Source organism: Anoplolepis gracilipes, chromosome 9 (assembly GCF_047496725.1).
Source record: "Anoplolepis gracilipes chromosome 9, ASM4749672v1, whole genome shotgun sequence".
In the NCBI taxonomy this organism is placed as follows: domain Eukaryota; kingdom Metazoa; phylum Arthropoda; class Insecta; order Hymenoptera; family Formicidae; genus Anoplolepis; species Anoplolepis gracilipes.
This window is the reverse complement of record NC_132978.1, coordinates 2,123,683-2,143,535: the sequence shown is the minus strand read 5'-3', so window position 1 is coordinate 2,143,535 and position 19,853 is coordinate 2,123,683. Positions and strand designations below refer to the sequence as shown.

Sequence of the window (19,853 nt, the reverse complement as noted above, 5' to 3'; positions counted from 1 at the left end):
ATAGCGACGTTATTAAGCGCCTTCGAGAGAGAGAGAGAGAGAGAGAGAGAGAGAGAGAGAGAAAGAGAGAGAGTGGCTTTCGGGAGAATCGCGACTGTCTAACCTCCGTAATTGGTCACCGGGCTTATGAGACTCCGAGGATATTACTGAGTGAATAAACGTCAAACATCAAGATGTCGGCATAATTATTCATTAAAAACACAGTTGAAAGGGTTGAACAGCCGATGGAATAGAAAGGAGGGGATTGAATGTAACGAAGAAAAATAGCACGATCCACAACGAACCAACAAATTATTCCGAACCGGCAAACTCCGATTTCCCCTCCCTCCCCCTCTTTCCCCGTTCTGCCTTCGTTTGCGCCGCGAAAAATGGGGAAACTATTCGAGCGAACGGGCGAATAATGCCCATCGATCTTCCGTCGAAAAGCCGGGCGGTGGTCATTCCGCTTCGTGCCGCCCCCCTTCCCTCCCTTCTCCCTCGCACTTTTAATAAATGCGTGTAAACTCTACAGTTCCGATCTGCATGTCGCATGCTGCGGTTTTCTCTCTGTCCGCTGTATCGTGAAAATCATATCTAATTTTTTTCTCGGCATAAATTTTTATTATATAATTATTTCTACGTTATATATATAATTTATTTTTACTATATAATTTTTGCCTCAAAGATATACTCACGACTCACGAGATATTAAACGCGTAAGAATTCCCTAGAAGGGAGTTGTCGAGCTGTTGTATTTGTAATAAAAATATACATATTTTATCTACTGAAAATTCTCCGAAACTTTTCACTTTGATTCCGGCGAATCACAATTCGCAGTAACTGTCGTTGATTAACAAAGTGAGATCTATTTGATTTCCTCTTGTAGACAAACCGATCTGCGTGTCGGATCAGAAGAGAATCTACGGGGTGGCGAGACACGAGGACGCTCACGTGATATGCAAGGTCGAGGCGTTCCCGCCGCCGGAAAGCTTCCGTTGGGCCTTCAACAATACCGAGGAGATGGTCGACGTGCCCCAGGCGCGTTACAAGAATTCGACCAGACATACCGAGAGCGTGCTCACATACCGGCCGGTCACGGAAATGGACTACGGCACCGTGTTGTGCTGGGCGAGTAACACGGCCGGGCAGCAGAAGAATGCCTGCATATTTCACATCATTCCTGCGGGTATGTACGCACGTAGCAGCGTATGTCCTCTCTGAATCGCTAAGGATTTCCGGGAAAAGTTCCGGAGAAGCATTCTGCGAAACGCGCATGCTGAGCGTTTTGCGATGCTGTGCCGGAACAACATTGTGTCTAAATTGTGTCGCTAAATCAGTAATTCACAAATATTTTTCGTTGAGATAGATAGAGAGAGAGAGAGAGAAGATATATATATATATATATATATATATATATATATATATATATATAGATTGTAAACGATGTTAATGACGCGTACAGGCAAACCGGAAGCTCCGTACAACTGCACGCTGACCAACCAGACCACCGAATCACTCTCGGTGGAATGCACTGCTGGTTTTGACGGTGGTCAGCCTCAACACTTCCTTCTTGAAGTGTTCGATCAGCACACGGGAGTCCTGCAGGCCAACGTCACGTCCAGAGATAATGCGGCTTTCACTGTACAGGGTTTAGAACCGGGCAAGGTTCTAAATATGTTTCTGTACGCGGTAAATGCAAAGGGAAGAAGCGATTCTACGTTATTGGAAGGTTTCACGCTCAAAGTCGCCGAGAAGCAGACTGGTAAGTTGTGCTAGAAATATTACGTCGGAAGATTTTTCGGAAACTTTGAAAATTATAACAAAATGTTTCTTTCGCAAAGTATTATTTGACAATGAGATAATTGATGATAAAACATCGAAAAATCTAACGCGTGAAAAGATGAATTTTTAAAACGATAATAAAATAATGATTTGTCAAAGAATCCTTATATTTTTATACCCTTATATCCTTATATAGAATACAACCGCAACAACGTTGCTTGCTTGGATCTAAAATTGATGGCACTAATGATGATCGACAATCTCCGAGTCGGGTCGCTTCGAGGTCTGACGTTATCGATCGTACCTACGTCACTGAAATAAGTAATTTGATAGAAGCGTCCGAGCAAATTATCGGCGCAACGCCACCCCCATAAATTATGAGACTAGTCGAGAGGACGTTGGGTTAATCGAATTAGCGAATTAAATTGAACGGACCCGTGCGGATTGTCCCATGTAACGTTTTAATCCGTTCATCCGGCCCGAATCCCCGAATCGAACACGATATACCGCTTCGTCCTTTCTCGCAGCTAAAGACCACATGGACCATACGAAAGGTTTCACCGTGGAAATTGAGCATCTAGATCGATAAAATTCAATCGTCGGCAAACAAACACATAAGCACGCACGATCACCTGGATGGATATTACGCAGGTTATGTCTACGTCGAGTGTGTGGGATGTGTGCATGTGTGGATTGTGGATTGTGGATTGTTCTACGAAACGGCCGTTCTCTGCGAGTAGTAATCTATTCCGACGTTTTCCAATCCACGAAACGGTTTCGGCCAAAAATTGACGGCGGTTCTGACGGTGCGTAAAACTCTACGGCCAGATTTCCAAAGGGTCCGCATGCCTATATACTCCCTTCGAAATATACGAAATGTCGTGACTCGTTGAATCGGTAATGGTGCTTATTTTTTCGATCCGATGCTAAGGAGACTTGGTTAAAAAAAGACGGAGAGAAATTTCTATTCCACTGAGGAGATGGTAATATTTGCAAAGCGCAAGCAGTCAGAAACAGGTATATCATGAGTAATTACGAGAATTAATCTCGCCGTCCACCTGTAATTACGAAAGTGGGAAAGATCTATGAGAGCAGCATGAAACTTTCTATTCCCGCGAGCTATATAATCGCTCCAACGACCAGATCTACACGGTAACACGTTGATGAAGTCCGTATGATTATTCGTCGGAATAAAACCGCGGAAAATTGATACAGGGAGATTGATTGTTCGGTCCGCTTAACATCCCCTTCTCTCGTGCTCGCAAATATTTACATTCGCGTACGATTCTCGGTAGTAAAGTTCTAGCATCTCGGCGCATCGAGGGTTTGTAGCAACCCCATGCATATATTTCCCTACAGAAACAACGGGATTTCGTGAAGGGAAAGGGGAAGAGGAGAAAGTACGACGACTTACCTACCGAATGCTCCATAAGAAACGCAAACCGCGCGCGGAATTACCGGCGAATCCTACACGGTTGAGCCCGGTCCAGATGCCCGAGAGAATGGATCTCGTCGAATCCATCCCTCGCTAGCCGCATTCATCTCGTAGATTTCTGGCTGGGGGGATCTCGACCGACGAGAAGAGCAAGAGATTTGAGATCTATCTCCCTCTAGAACGGATATACTCGACCCGGACATACATACATGTATATGTGTCTATATACATATATATATATATATATATATATATATATATATATATATATATATATATATTTATATACACGCATATGTGTGTATATATGTCGGTCTGAGACGAATTTACAAGTGAAATTGCTCTTTCGGTCAGTTTCCACGGTTCAGGCGAGTGCACATCCGCGACGTGGTGTATACGTACACCGGGTATATATAAGCTGGTATACGCGTATGCGGGTGGAATGGTCGGTTCGAAAATCGATCCACTCGCCGGGCGCGCAAGAGAGAGAAAGAGAGAGAGAGAGAGAGAGAGAGAGAGGGGCAGAGAGAGAGGCCCGGCGAGTGTGAAACTTTAATAAAATTCCCGGATCCGCTATCTCTCTACGTCGCATCGCCCGCCTCGTCTCGCTCGCGCGCCTCTTCTCTTTCCCGAGAGAAAGCGCAGAAAAGCTTCAGATCCCACGAACGTCCGACCTCGCACGGGCCATGCTACCAGGAGGAGCAGCAGGCGCTTCTAAAATCTCGGCGTCCCTCGTACTCTCCGGTGTGTAAAGTACAAATTATACATGTGCAAAGGTCGCATACAAACCGCACCGGTGCAACCTTTTTGCATCTACGAGTCAAATACGTATATCGAAAAACAAGCTAATGCGGGACACCTTATTGTATTTTTTAATTTTGACCGATGTGGAAAAAAAAAAAGTGAAGAGACAGCGTTCTATTTCCGCGATACGATCAAATGCTCGCGACGCGACGAGAGCTTAATTCCATGTACTATTATTCGTAAGCCTTCCACGGTGCAGAAATTTCTGGCTTACGACTGCTGTATTGTATCGCGCGGTTCGATAAATATTATTCCAATGAGAGGGTGTATTATTAAAAGTCTTTTCGTATCACACGGAAAATAAACAAGGTTTGATGCAGAACAAAATGTAATGTATTAAATATAATATCATCGATATTCAATGTAACACAATATTCTTGTGTAAAACCAGTTGATTTTGCAAAAAGATTTTTAGAATCAGTCAGAAAATCAAACAGACAAAACAGCGATCACAAATAAAGAAAATTAAATTAAAAGTTAAAATATTAAATAAAACTTTTCAGGATAGAGTCGTATTTTTCGAAAAAAATTATAAATGACGAATATATATATTAATAAATAAGCGCTGCTGCTGTGCTTCATCTTTTTCGTCGTAAATTTCTATGACCTAAAAATATATCGTCGTTTCATAGAAAGATCCCTGAAATTTGAATGATTAATGATTTCTTTATATTATAAATTCGTTTTACTCGTCTTATCGCTTTAATGTTTTACGAACGTTCGAAATCTTAGCACGAGACTTCAGGGGAATTTCGCGTTTTCTCTCAGTATATACTAAAATCAAATTAAGAATGCAAGTCTGATTTATAATTTTTCCGATAAAGAGACCATGTAAGAGAACAAAAAGCATTAAACAGAAATGTATTTTTACGACGCAGTTTAGGACAAAATAGGGAAAAAGTGACGGAAAGAGGTGACGAAGAAAAGCAGATGGCAGGTAAATATCATGGATACTCATGGTGCACTTTCGCCTTGATTAAAAATTAACGTGCACTTTGGCTGTGCATCGGAGCACGGAGTAAAAACACTCGGTCGCTCGTGACTAAAACGAGTGGCAATTACGAGCGATGTCTCTGAGGAGGGGCACCCGGGCTAAGGAAAGAGATTAAAAAACGGACAGGTAGAGAGCGATAGCGCGCGCACGCGAGTACGAAGGGAAGACGTTGCGGAAGAGACGTGGAAAATTAAACGTCGCCTGGGACGGTGTTTAAACGTAGAGAGATATCAAAAGGATTCGAATTCATTAATCTTAGAAATGGTAGGTAAGTTGGTAGTCAGATGGCCCCATTCTCGCGCGCAGGCCAAATATCTCGAATCTTTTTACGGCGTAATGCGACTTTAACTCCGTTTAATCCGTTTACCCTCGGCAGTCCGTCTGGAAAATTGTCCCGTCGCTACTTTTCTCGCGAGTTGCTGCTTAGTTTCATTATCTTATCTCGTGTGAGTGCAACGCAGACAGAGGCTGTCGTTGTACGCGAATACCCTAGATATATTTAATTCGCAATCTTATCTTCATCTTATTATTTGTGATTTGATAAGATATTTGAAAAAGAGAATCACCTTCTTTTAATTTATCACACATACAAAGAAACTTGTATCGACATACTTGCACGAGAGCAGTACGCGTTTTGTTCACAGGTACTCCGGTACCCTTCGAGTTCACCCCGTTACTCGGGGGTCTGATCGGTGTGGTTACCGCACTTTTACTTGTCACCGCCACCATTCTGGCAGCGTTGAAAGTGAGGAGCGAGAGGCGAGCTCAAAGGCCAGGCGATTTACCTTTAAAGAAGGCCACCGCGCCAAGTTCCGAGGACCTTTATGACGCAGACGACAGAAATCCGGACGTTGTGCCGACCAACAAAGGTATGTCCTCAAAATTGTTCGTGACGTGATGTAAAAAATTAACAAAAAGAAATGCGGATATTTTAAATGTATTCAAAAAATTACGCGCACGCGTTTCGGACAAATTTATCTCACATTTGCCATTTTTACTGTCAAATTGTTTAATATTTGCGTCGTTTGACGGCAAACTTTATATACGCGGGAAATGTGTAAATAAAAAATTCGGAAATATTCTAAATATACATATATCTGGCGTAAAGCGCACGCTCGAAAAAATTCGGACAATGCACGAAATTATTTAGCTACGTAAATCGGCCTACAGGGTGTAACGCCTGTCCCGTATACAACGACGAATAACGAATAACCCATAACGCACATCGAGCAGTGATCGACATTCGCGTTTGTCCTGAAAATTTCAAACGGATATATCTCTCTGCGTTCTCTATGTTCGAAGAACGAGATGAAATACAACGTAACGTACTCCTGCTGCGATAATGCTGTACCTGTCTTTTGACTGATGTAAAAATTTACGTTCGCGAAAAATAAATTTCGCAGTTTTTGAAGAATTCGCGACTTAATTTCAATTTAAACTTTCGTTGGCTCGTGCAAAAATTTGTTACCGCGTAAACATCACGAGATAGAAAAGAATGAAAATGATGAAAACTATGTAATGATCTTTCTTTATAATATTAGACATTTTAATTATTTTTTGTCACATGCGTACGTATGTATGTGAACGAAATGGTGTCTGGTTATTCCACTTTTCTCTATGTATGCTTTGGTGAATTTACTTTAGAACCGGATTTCCAATTTGATCTGTAATTTAAAAGAATCGGCCGCGTGGAAACGAGTTCGCTATCCATTTAATCCCGTTGTTTCGTCCAGTTCTATTCGATTCATTTTTACTTAGAATTTTTTCATAAAATGTAACTTTGTAGAGAAGCACACAGCACCTCTAACATTTTTTAATTTTTTATAATTTTATAATTTTTTATCTTTAAATAAATATCTACGCGATAGAAAAAGAAACGATATTTAATTGAAAAAATATTAAATTTAAAAATAGAACATTTATTCGAACAAACAGAATGTATATGCAAAAATAAAGAAGAAAGGCAGAAATAGAATTAATATTGCTATTCCGAGAGTTTGACATTTGATTGGACATGGAAATTTTATCAGCTACATTGCCGCTGGCTTTCAAGCGTAATGCCTGATTGACAGCGATCGCGAACACTTGGTACCGAGTGTACTCGAAACCGGAAATTCAGGACTCTATTGCGAGTGCAACGCACCGCACCGATGTAACGCGATTCGTTAACAGCATCGCGTTACAACTATGCTATGCGTCATTACATCGTTCATAATAATGCACGGGAACAGTACTAGCGGTTATAGATCGAGTATATGGTTGCTATAGAACTTAACCTCCGACTTGTTAATAAATTACTCGACCGATTACAAGGCAGACCTGCTCACCAAACTCGCTTATGCGAATCCGATACACAACATTTGAACAGTTATAATCGCACTGGCGAGCTTTGTTATATCGTATGTAATACAACCATGAAAAAAATTATTTATAATTCTTTTCATGTAAAATTCATCATTTTTGTTTCATAGACTTTTTAAATCGAATAACAAAATATCGATCGAGTTTTATCCATGATAAAAGTAAATTATTATTTCCTTTATATAATTATCCAACAGTTTCTAGTTATATTCGCGAAATATATGTATATTCGGGATGCTAATTTGTCGTTCAAACAAAATATTTAATGTTAATCGAATGAAGAAAATTACTCTGGACGCGATATTACTTAGTTAATTATTTAATCACGATCGATGTTATATATCTGTTTAGGTACAAATTACTATTTAATTAACATATCGCATTAGCGTACCGCTCCTCGGTAAATTAAGCCGCGTATCGATACATTCGTAATGCTTTATAGTTATTAGTTTATTACGATAAAGTTCAGTGCATCATCACGATGTAAATTAGTGATTAAATTAATTTCATAGGATAAATGAATATACGTTACATGGTGGTTTTCTTTTTATATGTAATAGTATAATAAACTCTGCAAATAATATTCACAGCTGTAACGTTGCTTTAACGTCTCTCTAATAACCCTTACTAAAGTGGATAGTATCAATAAAATATATCTCGCAACTCTCACGTACGTAATTAATGTTAGTTCATAATATGTACATGAAAGAAACAAAACATTCCATCTTTTTATATAAACATTTTTTTATACATTATTTAAAAAAAGGTGGCGGTATGTTTATTTTACAGATATTACAAATATACACAAGTCACAAATATATTTTTATTTTCTATAAATAACACATGTGTTGTATATTATTTTACTATTTTATCTGAAAAGTTTACATTTAGTCATACGATACATTATCGATTTTAAAAAGCGATATTTCGAGATACCGTTTGAAAAACAGACAGAAACCTTCCAACAAAATTATACTCGATAGTAATTTGTTGCGGAGCAGAACGGAGGAAATTTTTCATGTGCTTGAACTGAAAGATTCAGATTATCAACTAACCGGCTCGACTTCCGGCACGCCGTTGGCAACGCAAAACACACCGGATGGTCTTCCACCGTCGTCCCTTCCGGCCCAGCAGACGAATAATCACCTGCAAGGACTTCCCGCCTATTCGCATAACGACTACAGCAATTATCCAACCTTGCCGGTAAGTAATGCGCGACACGGAAGTTCTTTTCTAACGAAATTTATTAATTTTCTCGATTTTATCTGCGAGAAAATTAACGTCCGACGCGAAACGTTGATTCTCATCCCTTTCTTCTCCTTCTATTGTTCATTAATCAAATGACGCTCTTTATGGATTACAATGACGTTGTACATTGCACATAACTTTATTAAAAATCTTTTGCTATATATATTATAATGTAAATATTAATAAATCTTGATACGTAAAACCTTAGAGATAACGTGGAAATTGAATAGTACTTTGTGTATAAAATACATACACACACACACACACACTTAGCGAATACTGCCGTGCATGCAAAAGCCAATTCTCCAACAAACTAACGATTCCCTTTAGATTCCGTGTTAAATTATACTTTGTTGTCCTACTCGGTGCATACTCATGCCATATAGTTGGTATAGCCATTACATGTAAATGGATGTTCTGATTGCACGAGACGCAAGTGAATGCGGCAAGTATCGTTTGTAGCAGAGAGAGATTTTAAACAATTAACGTCGATGATTTAAATCACGAGAGTTTCATTTTAGTTCTGCGCGGCAGAAGCGTTTTAATAAAATTAATAGATTTATCCAATGAGATGGGAAACTGCAAAGTGAAGTGCAAAGAAACGGAAGAAGCGAGACAGTTTGCCGAATCGCGGCCGTTGTCGTACTCTGTCGCGTCGTTCGCCTTTTCCCTTCGCGATAAGCTTCGACCAACATTTTCGAGAAAGTCGTCCGAGCGGTATAGTTTGAAATAACAGTATCCATCCGGAGAGGATGGCACCCGGGCTGCGTAAAGTTTCAACTGGGAAGCGGACGTTGCCAGCAGTTCCAAAGTGGAAAATTGCACTGTCAACGTTTCTTTCCGATTTTGAGAAACATTCCGAGACCGAAAGAAATATCCTAAATACCGAAATACAAACGGACGGTAGGAACGCGTAATCTTTTTCCGAATAAAATTATATTGCACCCAATGCAATATCGTTAATCGGCGAATTATAGAGGCGAATTTTTACAATCGCGATGACAAACGATCGGAATTAAAACTCGCCCGTCCCTTTTTTCGTTACCTTCACACGCGTTTCCTCCTTCAAATTTTCCTCAATCTCATACTCAAGTTCCTTTCGTCACGATTCGCTGAAACTTCACCCTCAATTTCACACCAAATTAATTGCTAATTACCGCTGGGATCTAAAGTTCTGTTAGTAAAACCTCGGCAAGAACAAAACTCCAGAGTGGAAAACTTTGATTATCGCTAAGAATTTTCGTATTCCATTTCACCTCTAGTTAATTGTTGTTTTTTTTTTTTTTTTTAATCTCCAATTGTTCCAATCCTTTTGCTAAATTTGGAATTTCTTCGAAAATTAATAATATGATTTAGAGTCTCTCGCATATAATTTTCATATAGAAAATTGTCAGAGTTTTCGCGATAAATTCGTATGGAAAATATAGATAGAGCTTAACGATATAGTAAAAGGCAGACAGCATCAGTTCGCGTTTTGTAAATTCAAGCAGAATTCACGTTTCTTCTTTCATTAATCCTTTACGCTATAAAATCCAATAAAGTAGCCCGCTCGCTGCAAACAACTTCGTCTACGTCTATGCCTTTCCTTCCTGTGTTCCATCGCGAGGGAACATTTCCCGCGCTGTTTTGCGTCCAATTTATAGGAAATGGCGTCGGGCACTCGAGGGTTTCCGTCCTAAACAGTCGAAGGAACTCCCGCCGTCAAAAGTTTCCGTGATACGACCCAACTAGTCCGGGCGGTCTCTTAGGAATATTCAGGAGTGAAAATTTCGAAAGTTAGACCTGTCCGTATTATCTAAGTCCCGGGAATAGGGAAAATGCGCCGCGAAAACTCTCCCCTTAGTTTCTTAGGAACGCTTTGGTTCTATCTCGAAAGTTGGCTGGCGTTTCGCGTTGGGTTGCACGGGATTATTTAAATGCCCGGTCGTATATGCATTATCCCGGTTGCATTTACTTTAGCGAAGATTACACTGCGCATACATATCTATATAATTCAACGCTAATGTACTGAAATTAGCTTAATCTCCTGTTCCCCACGTGTCATTAGATATCCGAGCCGGACTTGTTGCGTAATACACGACCGATTCGATCGATCGAAACAATATGCACACTGCAATCATAATCGGATTCAAGGCTAATGTGGAATTCAACGTTCATCGTATGATCCAATGAATCTCATTCAGTTGGAGTTGACTCTTCTCTGTGCCCTCCATCGCGTATTTCATACACAGCTAAAGTAATTGTATCTTTGATCGCAATTGTTGCTACGTAACTCATACTATTTACATAACTTTGACAATCATCGTTATACGATAATTAATTTCGCGTCTCGTGAAAATTTTTATGAAAAAAAGAATAATACAATTCTTTTTACGGCAACACCGAGGTTTCTTTTTTCTCTCCGAATGATCTTTGTGTGTAGCGTGTCCCAATTTTCTTTTTTCCAGCTGTCCGGCGAGGTGACATATGCCGAGCTGTGCCTGGCGAGGCCCACCACCCTGTCCACCCTAGCGACCGACGCCAAACTGGCTAGCCTCGGCGGCGGAGTCGGCGGTCTGGGCGGTCTTCCGGGTTATGGTAGCGGTCTCGGGGTGATCGTGGGCGGCAAACCGTACACGAAAGAAGCCACCGTCTACGCGTGCATCGATCACAACGCCAGGCCGCCCAAAGTAGACGTCTCGAACGCGCCGTCGTGCGCGACCACTCCTATAACGACGGCGAACGTGCTCCAGGACTCTACCGTCTCCACCGTGATGAGCGGCAAGCAGCATCACCCGGCGAGGGAGGTCGTCACCGTCCGTACGCCCCTCATCTCGACCCAGGAGAGCTGCGTATAGGGACGCGATTCTGACGCGCTCAACGTCAACGAGTACTACGTCTGATATGGCCGCCGACTCGTGACGATTGTGCGCGTCTTCGTGGCCGACCTTTCGATTCCTTAGAATTTTGCGCGGCGCTCTCTTTAAAATAAAACGTCCTCGAATTCTCGGGAAAAGATATCTCTATACGAATGATGTGAATTATGCGTTTCGTCCGGCTGCGACGTGATCGCTCGCTCTCCGAGAGATACGAGACATTTTCGTCGATGACGACTGTTAGGAACTCTACTGCCGAATGGCAGTGCTCGTGAAATGGATAAACTTTGAATCGTGCAACGATGATCGAACTATTGCGCTTTAGTAAAGAATTCTCATGAATATCGAGGATCATGAGGAGGTGAGAAAATCAAATGCATTTCTTTAATGCAACCTATTTATGCGATCCTATCGAGATAGCGAATCTAAACAGTAAAGACTGCTCAAATAATATAATTTGATAAATATGTATATATCAAAAGGTTTTAATATGTCGGATGCAGCAACTGAATTTTTTTCGATCCGAGATATTACATTGTGTGTTTACGAGAAAATATACATATATGACATAAATACATACTTATATTATACAAATCTATAAAAAAAAATATCGAGATAATTACTATCCAATTTCTAAAGATTTCAAAAACTCATTGTATTATCTTTAATGAAAATTAAAAACATATACAAGAAAAAGTTTAAAATTCCAAGAGAATACACATGTAAACACTTGAGAAATTTATATTATAATATTTAAAAAGAAGACGTATAAAAAAGTGTATTCTAAAACGCCATTGATCGAGAACGTCGCACGGTGATGAAACGAATTTATTCACAAGAGAATCGTCATTCTTATATAATCGTTTTGATTTCGGGAAATCAACGGGTGTGTAAAAATCTACGAAATCATGGAAAATTCTATTGGTTGACCGAAAAAAAGCCGATAAAGTGGAAAGAAACATGTCGAAAAAATCTAAATTTCTACATTTCGCGAGATGTTCGTATCACGAGAGGCGATGTACTTATATCTCGCGACGGCGAATGTAAAAATTTTCTATCCCAAGAGTATACTTTGTATTACAAAGTAGGTATGGGAATAAAGAAGATCGTCGCGCGTTGAGTGTATTTTCGTAAAATGGCGCGTCTTTATCGATATGCTCCCTTTCTCCTTCTCTCTCGGAGTACCGTATCGTGTCGATTACGTCGCGACGACAAATTTCAAAGACGGGAAAGATCTACGACGGGGAGAGGATCAATCTATTCCGCGAAAATCCTCAAAATATTTCCGTGTTGCGACGCGGAATAAGTATGTCGCATAGAACATGGTAGCATTACGACATTGAGAGACGTGACGTTTTTCTCAATGTCGGACACGTTCTTTTTCTTTTGTCGAATTTTCAGTATCAAAAATACTCACAATTTTATAGACTATTCAATTTCCGATCGCATCGATCAATCCTATAAATAAATTCGTGCACGGCCAATAAAATTTTATCTCGCACAATATCAGTTTAATTATGAAGAAAGTAATTAAATGATTAAACAGTCAAATCAGTGCTGTTGTTCAACGATTGATCGATTCTCCCGAAAAAGCATACATATAATCGCTTTCGTTTATGTGTGCGGCATGTTACAGTTAACATTTCAAGTGTGTCTGTCACGTTGACAGGAGTTGATTAATTAAATCTCAGTTTCTATATCGACATTTATTCTGAATTATTTACAGTATGCCGCACACCACAGAAACTTGCAAGGTAAGAATAAATTTGCTGACTATATAAAATAAGCGGAACTATCGATCCTCTTTTCTCACGTAGTCCGTTCGCTTTATCTTTTCATCATTCTAGTCTATTTATATGAATTTTCTCTTATCTAAACGCGTGACGTGTGAATAATATTTGCGCGGAAATTTCGCATAAGTCGTATTTCCACAATAACTTGAGAAAGAATTTGTGAAATAATGACCTGACACACATTCTCGTAAGACATTGTAAATAATAACTTTTCCTCGAGGACGAGGACACGAAATATAAATTTAGATTAATTATCGAAATTATATCGTGTGCGTTGATAAAGAGCATACCCGCGCTCCGAAAATATGTATATTAATTCTAATTACTAAACGTACCTTGTACACTGCGCATCGTTCAATAGCGACGCGAGCATTCATGCATTATTCATAATTCCATTTAGTTCGAACGGAAGATATTTTGCGACGGGATCGTCATTCGTGAATAAAGAGACAATAACGTTGCAGGACTGTTGAGTTAAAAGCGGCTCATGAACGGTCAATTACATCGCGCATTGTATTTTTTTTCGAACTTAATTGAGCTTATTTGAGCTTCCTTGAAATATCGGCAATAATATTTTATCTTTTATTCGTTTATCAATTTTTATATTTCCTTCCAGCAAAACAAGCTTACTTGTTTTTTTTTTTTATCATCTCGTACATCGAAGCTGATATTGAAATTTACAATTTGAAGAGTACTAATATCATACGTTAAAAATTAGCAATCAAAAGAAGCGCACTTGAGAATGAAGAATATATTTGAAAATAATTCGTTATCTATATGAATTCTTCATATGAAGACTGTATTTAATTTATATCAAATCACGCGATGTAATTTAGTGTTTAGCGGTCGATTATATCTTCACTTTACGTCGATCCCTAAAAAAAAAAAAAAAAAAAAAAAAAAAAATATACTGCCGCGACGTGCATTATTTTACAAGGAAATCTTGTGGACAGACCTGTGTCCTATAGGACTGCCAAACGCGCACAACTGCCATGTCGCATTCGTTTTCATTGAGTTTATTCGTCGAAAATAACGAAGAACAATCGAGAGGAGTATCTTTCGCGCGTCGCCGTACGTTGTGCACCGTACAAATGTATGTACACGCGTGTACATCTTAGAGATATATACATATATTGGTCCTCATCGTCGCGGTCATACGCAGCGAAGACCGCAGTTGTAAATAATTTGTACATAAGGACACATCGAGAAAAGAGAGACTTTATTCGCGAGAGATGCTCGAGGTTAAACCCCTACGTCTTCTTCGAAGGACGACAACAGAACAGACACACGAAGGATCGTTATATCGACGGATCCGTTAACGACGTTACAAGAGTTACGTACGTTCCCAAAGAAATTATATCGAGCATCATTATCTTGTTGTTGGTTCACGGAAAAGGAAAGACACGATGATTCTAATTCGTACTCGAATCTTGTTTTCTTTTGCTTTAAAAAAAAATATCACGAGTTTTATTCACGAGATAATAATTATTTATGTATTATTCAGTTTCTTATCACATGCAATTTGAATGTACGTTTTTTAACGATTACTATCAAAAAAAATAAAAAATTTTATCGTTCCTTCTCGTGGCTAACCGATATTAAACGTACGACATAAAATACGTTATTGATCGTCGTTGTCGTCGTCGACCGACGAACGCGAAGAAAGTCGACGTGACGAGCGTTCCTTCGTGCGTACATATACGCCCTTTCGTAATTTGTAAGATATATGCTCCGATGTACAGCGCTGAGATATTTTTTCAGAGTGTGCGTAATACAATACCTCCGCGTATATCGTCTTGGGCGCCCAATTAAAGGCGAGGCCCGTTTTAAGAGCGGGCGGGACTGTATAATTAAACGATCGGATTGCGATTAATGGTCAGACAAAGAACTAAAGATATATGTATATGTACGTATGCGCATGTGTGCCTGTTGTGTGTGTGTATGTATATGTGTGTGTGTGTGTGTGTGTGTGTGTATGTGTGTGTGTGTGTGTGTATGTACGTATGTGTCGCGTGAGCGTAAATCTACCTTTTGCCGTGTGTTTGCGACCGTGGTAGTTCTGCAAAGTCGAGGATTAAGAATAATAAAACAAAGAGATATATATGTATGTGTGTATGCGCTATTTCACGATTTTCTCACGTGATTTATACTGTAGTAAAGAACAATTTACGCATTAATTCTTTCACGCTTTATTTGGATCTTGAACATCTTTTTTACTAATCGACAGTTATCGAAACATGTGCTATATTAATACTATATTTGAATATATTATTATTTTAGATATTGAACATATTTGCGCCTTGCTTTCTATTGTAGTGAGAGTATCGCAGCTATTTCGTAATAAAAAAATTTTTCAAGAATTCAAGAATGAAAGAGCTGAATCGAGACGGTTCTTTTTCTTTTATGTCCGACGCTCGAACGAGATCGAAGTGGACGGAGAAAAGAAAATTATATCTCGAGTGCTTCAATCAAATCTCCGTAAGATCGACTTTCCTTCCAACTCAAAAGGTATCGAACTATGCTGTTTAACTGTTCTTCTTTTATCCTGTTCTTATGCATTATATTGTTTGACATTATATATTAATATTTTCACATATAATAATACAATTTTTTTATTTCTTTTTATTTCTTTGCAGAAAAATTTCTGCATACAATCACGATTGAAAATATTTTACTTAAAGGATTTTAACTTAAATATGTAATTTAAAATCCTTTTTATTTCTTCTGAAGAGAGATAAAATCCAAGAGATCTCTTACGAAAAAAAGAATATTTTGACACTTGAATACAATGTACTTCGGTAAAGTTATAACTTACCACGTACAACGCGTACAATAATCTGCAGTGCAATAGCTGCAGTGTAGATCCACTCGATACGTACACCGGATGTATCCGTACACATACACAAAAGTTCGATTGGCAGCGTCCTTCCGGTTTCGCAGGTATTTTAAGCACGCGCTCCGTTAACGATCACGCGCCAGTTTTCTACTCCACATGCGCCTCCTTCGTACATTCTCGCTTCTCGCATGCTACAATACATTCCACGTTTCCTGTCAAATACCACGAGCACGTTTTGTTGCCGCGAAATTTTCGACAGTGATAAAGAAACGAGCGGACCACCGGAATTTCGCGACCCAATTTCGTATTCTCGCACAGAATGAGCGATTGCAAGTCAATACGTGACATCATACGAGTTGCGTGTTTCCAACTAGCTGCAATGTTTAAGTCGCGTGTCATTACACGTAGATACGGTTCACATTATCTTTCGATAGATGGAAATATCGTCACTGTGTGTATATTTTATGATAATAATTACAGTTAATAAATAAAAAAGCTAAATTAAAAAGTATCGATTATTATTTTTGAGAATATTGCAGTATTCAGATTTAAATATCGGATTTTTTTAACGCTAAAAACTTTATTAATTTTCTCTTTGATTCCTTTTACATATATATTTTTTTATCATGTATAATGGAGAGATTATCGTCCTCATTGCACGGCAGGGCCGATGTAAGATATATTGTATTATTTTTTCGTTAACAAATCGCCATGAATTAATCACATTGTCTTGTTCGGTGTTAAAATTACGCTTTTCAATTGATCAAAGTACGCGAAAAAAAACAGACCATCCGCGCGAAATTTCAATAAGAACCGACCGTTAGATCGCTCATTCAGTTTCACCGCAGCTTCCAAAGTAGCAAAGCTGCACTTTGTACATCGTGTCTGCATTGCGGCGTACGTTGCATCCGCGACAAGGGAAATCTCGAGGCCAAAGGTGGCCCGGGCCGGCGCGGCGCCTCGTGCCAGTTTTCAAAAGAAATCTCCCCTCTCTTGCCCGTTATGCGAGATCCGGCTTATCGAATCTAAAAGTCAATTCTTCTCTCCGCGGGGTAAAATCTATTAACCTGTAGGAAAGCGTGAAAAACTCTGATAAAGGTTCTCTCAAAAGTCCTTTTCTGTAACGGAATATTCATTTACGCCGCGCTCGTACGTATCACTCGCCGCGATAATCGCGCCGCATCAATCCCGGACTTCCCGGAATCCGTAATAATACATCCTCTACTCCGTAGTACGGATATTCCGATGCATTCTCTTGAATATCTATCGGATATCGAACTGTATCACCACAATGTCCGAATTTCCGCGTATTTCCGGGAAATGACCATTAATTGCTCATTATACATCACACGACGAAAAATTCAAGCACGTTCGAGTGCATCACGCAATGGCTTATTCTCAGATGTTCTTCGTGAATCTAATATTCTCTTTTCCCATTACATTTATGTTACGTTGCAATATTTTGCGATTGTATTAATTATTGTCGTAATTAGGAATGAATAATTAAAGAGTAGGAAAGGCACGAAAACAATCGAGTACAAAAAAAATTTGACAGCTTAAATACTAAACTGATTAACAGTGTTTCTGCAAATTCAGTATTTGAAATGGTTTTTTCATCAAATATTATTTTTGGCGCTTAATAACGGTAGTATTTTTTTGACCTTTCACTTTTTGTTGACATAACTGCGTTCTTTTCTATGCGAATAACGTGAATTGTGCGACAAGAAGTTTGGCGAATCGCGCGTATATGTTGAATTGTACATACATAATTTTCTGACCGAGTAAAAATGTGCGTGCTCGTTTGTACATTCTTCTGTAAAATCGCGTGTCTGTGAGTGCAAATGTTGCGTGAAATTTCATCCGATGAGCCTGATGAGAGCGTGTCAAATATTGAAATTGCGATGACCATACTACGTGTATCTACAATAATTATAGATCTCTCTCTATAAATATATACACACCTCAACGTAATCAGAATAAACGTGTTGATATGAAAAACGAATAGATGAGAAGAGTCTGCCGATCTTTGGACGACTTTAAAGAATTCCAAGAGTGCACAAAAAGATCAAGATTTTTTACAATCATCTGTGTATGATATAATACAACATTATATGGTAGAATATTTTTAAATTTTCATTTCCGACGCAGGAATTTAAAGTCAACCAACGTTCGCTGGAACTAATTTATTAACACCTTTGCAAAACTCTGTGAAGATTCATCTTTGTAATCTGGTTACAGGTAAGTGTGTTGCCGATATTATTCATTATTTTTTTAGATTGCGAAAAGACACATCTTTTGACGATGTAACAAATAATAAATTTTGCTACATGTCCCGATCAATTACGTAATGTATGTAATGTACATCCGCATTAAATATTCCAGAGTAAAAACGGCGGGATACTACATGTGGATAATAAAGCAGGCGAAATTAATACTGTGTATTACAGCACGACGAAATTAGAAGCGGCGCTGCCGTAACGAACACACTTTGTCGCATTTCCTCCTATTAATTACGCGGAGCTCGAAGCACGGAGAGCCAGAGACGCCGAGTTTCATTATTTCATTTATCATGCACCTATATGCGAGTGCGAGCGCGCACGCGCGAGCACGATAATGTGTAATCTACTCTCGGGAAGGTAGGATTACGAGGATAGAGCGAGGTGAGAATTCGCAGAGCTCCGTGAAGGGGGTTACCTTCCCGCCTGGCGCACCTATATATCGGCCGGAACGACCTTCACGTGCCTCTCCTCTTTTCCGCCAATCCAGTTTCCCCGACACGTGCGAGCCTCCCGCGAGTCCTCGAGAGATAACATAAATCCCGGATCGTTCCGACAGCATCTCTCCGCACCGGCCTCTCTTCGTCCCTCTCGCCAATTGTCTGCCGGCCGTCTTCCTCGCGCGAAATGCCGTTTACGTCGGCGTTTGCGCTGGTGCGGAGACGCGAAATTGCGAGCGAGTAATTAAAAAATCGTCGGGAGAAAACCTACCTCTCTCTCTCTCTCTCTCTCTCTCTCCGTTTTCTCTTTCGCGCAACCATTCTATTCGTGGAAGAAGGTGCTAACGGAAAGTACGCCGTTGTCTCTCTCCTCCTGTCCTCCTGCCCTCCTGCCCTTTTCCCATGCTTCCCTATCCGTCTCTACCGCAGCTTTATTGCTTCTGGGATTTACAGAGCGCAATGGTAGATAGCGGCGTTTGATTATCTCGGTTTCGTTGACTGCTCTCGCCGACCGAGATTCATATTTCACTGTTCCTCGGTGCCGACCCTCGCTCGGCCCGATGTCGCGCTAACGTAAAATTCAATTGCCGTAAAGCTGGCTTCAACGGTAGGTACAATTTCAGTGAGCTTTCTTTCCGATAGAGTTTGAACACAAATATATATACGTGAGATGTGCGTTTCATCTGCTTTTGACTCGAATCATTTTTTTTTTTTTTTTTTTTTGCCGGAAAAGCTTCGTATAGGAAACTCTTATTTATCGGCAATATTTAGTAGTTAGAACGAATTACTATTTTATTGCGTAATAGTCTGAAATGGTCGGAAAACTTGATTAACGATTTCATTTTAAACCGCTTCGAGAAGCACGGTAATTCCAACAAAATTAGAGTTATCGCTTCGCAATTTAAAAATACCACGAATAAATTCCGCTTGATAGTTATTCCGGGCCTGAGCCTGGATCGCGGCAGTTATTAAGATTACGCGCTCTGGCGCGAGTAGAGGGTTTTAGTGGAGTAGGTGGGTAATAAGGGCACTGACGTGGCAAGTCGGCGA

At 39.7% G+C, this 19,853-nt stretch overlaps 1 protein-coding gene and 1 long non-coding RNA gene across 16 annotated transcripts in view; one reads left to right on the top strand and one right to left on the bottom strand.

Moving 5' to 3' along the window:
- The window catches only part of LOC140669659 (nephrin), a 380,112-nt gene extending 362,023 nt beyond the window's left edge, over nt 1–18,089 (top strand). For 14 of the 15 annotated variants that reach the window (XM_072899676.1, XM_072899679.1, XM_072899678.1 and 11 more), the window contains 5 exons: nt 866–1,165; nt 1,442–1,741; nt 5,621–5,863; nt 8,392–8,558; nt 11,051–18,089. In XM_072899676.1, coding sequence (XP_072755777.1) covers nt 866–1,165; nt 1,442–1,741; nt 5,621–5,863; nt 8,392–8,558; nt 11,051–11,440 — 1,400 coding nt within the window. In that variant the 3' untranslated portion in view covers nt 11,441–18,089. The remainder of the gene's footprint in view (nt 1–865; nt 1,166–1,441; nt 1,742–5,620; nt 5,864–8,391; nt 8,559–11,050) is intronic. The other variant, XM_072899677.1, reaches the window with a different exon arrangement.
- LOC140669662 (uncharacterized) overlaps nt 1–19,853 on the bottom strand; it is a 63,500-nt gene that overhangs the window by 1,990 nt on the left and 41,657 nt on the right. The window lies entirely within an intron of this gene.